Source organism: Salvia splendens, chromosome 4 (genome assembly GCF_004379255.2).
Source record: "Salvia splendens isolate huo1 chromosome 4, SspV2, whole genome shotgun sequence".
In the NCBI taxonomy this organism is placed as follows: Eukaryota; Viridiplantae; Streptophyta; class Magnoliopsida; order Lamiales; family Lamiaceae; genus Salvia; species Salvia splendens.
In genome coordinates, this window is record NC_056035.1 from 31,057,787 (window position 1) to 31,063,263 (window position 5,477).

The 5,477-nt window shown below is 41.7% G+C and overlaps 1 protein-coding gene across 1 annotated transcript; it reads left to right on the top strand.

Moving 5' to 3' along the window:
• The first annotated feature begins 3,465 nt into the window (after positions 1–3,465).
• On the top strand, positions 3,466–4,964 carry LOC121801252 (zinc finger protein CONSTANS-LIKE 5-like). The gene is made up of 2 exons (XM_042200701.1): positions 3,466–4,229; positions 4,398–4,964. Exons 1-2 carry the CDS (start codon positions 3,576–3,578, stop codon positions 4,728–4,730), a joined length of 987 nt encoding a protein of 328 aa, XP_042056635.1. The 5' UTR covers positions 3,466–3,575; the 3' UTR covers positions 4,731–4,964.
• Positions 4,965–5,477: the final 513 nt, after the last annotated feature.

Here is a 5,477-nt window from a genome sequence, read left to right on the forward strand (position 1 = left end):
ACAAATGAAGTTATAAATATTAATATTATTTTGTTGACAAATAATATGCACTTTGAGATCGACACGGGTTTTAATTAAAATTGGTAAATTAAGAGAGAGGTTGAGAGAAAAAGTAAATAAAGTATTGTTAGTGGAGAATAGGTCTCACCTCATTAGAGAGAAAAGACTTTCCAAAATTAGAAAGTGCATATTCTTGTGGGACGGACTAAAAAGGAAATAGTGCATATTCTTTAGGGACGGAGGAAGTATTATTTTTCTATTCATCTCTCTTACTTTAATAATTTTTTTAAAATCTTTTTTTTTACTTTATAAATTTGCATTAAAAACAAATTGTTTCCAAAATTCTTATTTTTAGGAAACGGATATAACGAGCAGTTAGGGCACCCGCAACGCGTCTCGTGGGTGTCCCTTGTCTCGTCCCTCCGAGACGAGACGGGCGCGGGACGCGTTGCAGCGTCCCGTCTCGTCCCCAGCCCGCCGAGACGCTCGTCCCTCCGAGACGGCGCGCAAGCTGTCTCGCCACGCGCTTGCGCGACGTGGCGCGCTCCGACGCCATGCGTGACTAGGGGTGGGTAGGTACGGTATACCTTACCGAAACCACCATACCGTATACCTTACCGTAAATCGGTATGCGAAAAAATCATACCTTTATCTTACCAAAATTTTCGGTATACCAAACTTCGGTATACCTTATTTTCAGTATGGAGAATTTTCATACCGATATCGTACCTCATTTTCGGTATGCCTTACCAAAGTTCTGTATACCATACTTTTGCGGTATACCTTACTTTTAATATCAATGAAAATTGAATATTTGAGTTTTTAGAATACTATTTATATTTTATAGTAATTGAAATAATATACGGGGTATTAAATACTAGTATATTTTATTTATATTATATTATATTATATTATATTTCACAATAAATTTTATGATTTAAAAATATATAAAATACTTTATATTATTATATTCATAGTTTACGGTATATACCTTAAATTACGGTATATACCGAATTTCGGTATGTCGCGGTATACCGCGGTATATAAAAATTCATACATTTACCTTACCAAAATATTTCAGTAAGGTATCATACCGTACCGAAAATCACGGTATACCGAAAATTCGATATTTTTGGTATTTTTCGGTACGATAAGGCCGGTATTTCGGCATTTTGATATTTTTTCCCAGCCCTATGCGTGACGCCCACTCGCCGACCCGCGAGTGGGCTTCGTCACGCTAACGTAATAAATCATTTTTTTAAAAAATTGAATTTAATAAAAAAATATTAAATACGGTCATTTTTCTTTTTTATTTATTTTTTATTTTTTTACTCTATAAATACTCCTATTTCATCCTCATTACACACAAACACACATCTATTCTTCTCAAATTACCTCCATTTCCTCTCCAATTTCCATCTCAAATCATCTCTTTTATTCTTCTACCAAAGTTAATACATTCATGGATCCATTTGAGCAAATGCGTCGAATAATGGAAGAATCACTTGAAGAAGATCGACGTAGAGAGGCGGAGGAAGCCGCGCCGCCCCAAAGACGATTTCGGACTTACATCCATCGTAACCGGGAGGAAGCCGCCGCAAGGTTAGTACGCAACTACTTTTGTGATAACCCGGTATGGGGAGATACCTACTTCCGTCTCTGTTTTCGCATGCGGCGACCGCTATTTTTCCACATCGCAAATACATTGGCAGCCCAGGAAGAGTTCTTCCAAGAAGGGTTCAACGCCGTTGGCCGACCCAGCCACACGACGTTGCAAAAATGTGCTGCAGCAATTCGTCAGCTTGCGACTGGACAAAGGCGTCCGTGCAGCCTTCACTGACTAATTTCTCCGGAAGCCAAGCACGGAAGATTGTCAGTGTCTGCTCCACCTTCACGAAGAAGTGCACGGATTCCCCGAGATGCTTGCCAGCGTCGATTGCATGCATTGGCAATGGAAGAATTGCCCTGTGGCGTGGAGGGGGTCATACACGAGAGGCCACAAAGGCACTCACCCCACCGTTATACTCGAGGCCGTTGCCGACTACCGGCTATGGATTTGGCATGCGTACTTCAGGGTCCCCGGATCGAACAACGACGTCAACGTGCTCAACCAATCCGACCTCTTCGCCGAAGTTTTGGATGGTAAAGCGCCGGCCATCAACTTCATCGCTAACAACCGGCGGTATAAAATGGGGTACTATCTTGCCGACGACATCTACCTGAAGTGGCCAACCTTCGTGAAGACGTTAACAGGCCGGTAAACGAAAAACATGCTCTTTTTGCGCAGAAGCAGGAGACTGCTCGCAAGGATGTGAAGAGGGCGTTCGGGGTTCTCCAAGCTCGCTTCAACATTATCAAAGCCCCGACTCATACGTAGATCATGGAGAGTATGGTCGACATCATGTATACGTGCATAATCTTGCACAACATGATTGTCGCCGACGAAGGACCTGAGGGGGGAAATTGGTTCGACCCTGAAACCCGTGGAAGCTCTACCGCAAGTAGTCCGCCTCGCAGTGGAGTGCATCCATCTTTGCAAGATCGATTGTCTATTCGGGCAAGGACACGTGATCCTACCGCTCACGCCCAACTCCAAGATGATCTAATGAGCACATTTGGGCAAAATTTGGCGGAAGAAATTAAATTATATATTTTTCATTTTTTTAGGATTTTTAATTATGTTTTTTAAATTTTTTAAAAATTTTAAGTTGTAATTTTATTTTATTTAATGAAATGTGTTTTTATTAATTGAATTTGTTGGAAATAAAAATAAAAAATGAAATTGAATGAATACTAAGTTAAGAGATGGTTAAAAGACGGATAAGAAATGGAGGGTTGCAGGTTCTGTCTCTTAGTTAAGAGATGGAGTGAAAAGTACAATGGAGCCCATGAATAGTTAAGGGATGAGACGGTTAAGAGACGGATAAGAGACAACGTTGTCAGTGGAGAATAGATCCCACCTCATTAGAGAGAAAAGACTTTCCAAAATTAGAAAGTGCATATTCTTGTGGGATGAACTAAAAATGAAATAGTGCATATTCTTGAGGGACGGAGGAAGTATTATTTTTTCTATTCATCTCTCTTACGTTAATAATTTTTATAAAATCTTTTTTACTTTATAATTTTGCATTAAAAACATAATGTTTCTAATTCTTATTTTTAGGAAACGGATATAATGAGCAGTTAAAGGTTCATTTTTTGGAGGCAGTAAACTCGTGATGAACTCAATCTTTACAACTCGAACCAGTTGACCCTTCTTCACCTTAATTTCATGAACAAACAGTGGAAGTCGCATTCCGTCGCGGAAACTGTGGGCCCCTACGTCGGCACAGACATATGACAACTACTTAACACAAAATATCACTCGCCCCTATTTTGTGGCTCAAACCCCCTCCACGTGTCCATCCCTCACTCGTCTCCATCCAGATTTCCACTCTCCCTACTTGTAAATTTAGATAAAGATGCGCGAGCTCTTCTGATTGCCCTCCAAACCACGACTTCAGCCTCGTCACTCAAACTATTGGTTGAGAAACCAAAACAAATTAGTTGTACTATTCCATTTTTTCAACTCAAATATGGGGATGACACACGACGGCGGCCCCCGCCCGAAGCTCTTCCCCGCGGCTGCGAAGCCCTGCGGCTACTGCAAGTCCGCCGCGGCGCTCCTCTTCTGCCGCGTGGAGTCCGCCTTCATGTGCATCCCCTGCGACTCCAAGGCGCACAATGCCTCGAATGCGAAGCACGAGCGCGTCTGGATGTGCGAGGTGTGCGAGCACGCGCCCGCGGTCGTCACGTGCAAGGCCGACGCGGCCGCCCTCTGCGTCACGTGCGACCGCGACATCCACTCCGCCAACCCCCTCGCCAGCCGCCACGACCGCGTCCCCGTCGTGCCCTTCTACGATACCGCCGAGTACGCCGCCATCAAGTCCGACGCCGGCTTGTTCGCAGACGGCGGCTACTCATGGATCCCGACCAGCCCCATCGCCGCCCCTAAAGACGCGCCGCCTGATTTGAAAGCCATGGAATTGTTCTTCCAGGATTCCGACCAGTTCATCGACTTCGATAGCTACCAGATTTCGTCGCAGCCTTACAGCGACAGCGTCGTCCCGGTCCAGACCCCGGTCAAACCGCCCCTTCCGGAAAACCGGTTCGAGATCGATTTCACTAGGTCCAATATCAACTCCTACAACAACAACACGATATTCACAACTCCATCCCTCAGCCACAGTGTAATTACACTCCCCATCTGTTCCTTGTTAACTTTGAAAATTTTAAAATAATTCAGTCATTTACTATTTTTAAAAGTAACACTTAAAATGCCTCGATTAACAAGGCGGAGGGATTACTAATTAAATTCGTTAATTACTTCATCTAAAAAATATTATTGTGATGATCAGGTCTCATCCTCGTCGATGGACGTGGGGGTGGTGCCGGACGGTAGCTCCCTGTCAGAAATATCGTATCCTTTCGGTCGAACCACCATTGGTCTGACTGGGAACCAGATGGACCGGGAAGCGAGGGTGTTAAGGTACAAGGAGAAGAGAAAGAACCGGAAATTCGAGAAGACAATTCGCTACGCTTCTCGGAAGGCGTACGCAGAGACGCGGCCGAGGATCAAAGGCCGGTTCGCAAAGAGAACTGACTCGGAATCCGATATCGACCGAATATTTGGCGCCGGCGCAGCTAATTTCATCGCCGATGCGAGATTCGGCGTAGTCCCCTCGTTCTGACGAGAGAGATTGAATTATATATATATAATTACTGCTTTATCTCTCTAATTTTCAGCATAATTAGATTTCTTTGTGAAAGAAGGATAGTATTAGTAAACTCTACATGTTTTTAATCTTATTTCATCTTTCTATAAAATTTGAAGCAAATTGGTATGATTGTAAATCCGAAAAGCTCTACTACTTTTTGTCGAAGGGCTTTCCGGTGAGTTGCTATGTCAATTTCTCTTTCTTTTACTATATTCTTTTAATTTTTGTTGGATTTATAGTGGAAGGAAGAATATTGAATTTTGCATAACGAAATCTTTATGAATTATTGATTGTCTTAAAGTATCAGTGCTGCCTAGTCCCTAACAACCCTATTTCAGTCTATGTATTCAGCAAGCTTCCATCGGAAATACTAGTAATAAATTATGTAGCCTTTCTTTATTTAATTTCAAGAATTGAATATTTTTAGTTCATTTTTGTTATCCCATGACTTTCTAATATAGCTGATTATGTCATAATTTTTTTAAAAAAATCAATATTATCATAATTAAAAATCCGACACTCTACATATATTCATATCAAAAAATTCAATTTTATCATAATTAAAAATACGACACTCTACATATCTTCATATCTTAATGTATATGGCCCGTTTGATAAACAAGTAATGCCTAGATATAGATACGTGTTTATACGTTTCTAAATATTTGGTACAATAATTACACTACCTTAGAAGTCCATGTTTTTCTCTATAGCCCATCT

Coding starts and splice junctions, on each gene's coding strand:
- LOC121801252 (XM_042200701.1), top strand. CDS start 3,576: ATGGGGATGACACACGACGGCGGCCCCCGCCCGAAGCTCTTCCCCGCG. Junction 4,230..4,397: donor CTCCATCCCTCAGCCACAGT/GTAATTACACTC, acceptor TGTGATGATCAG/GTCTCATCCTCGTCGATGGA.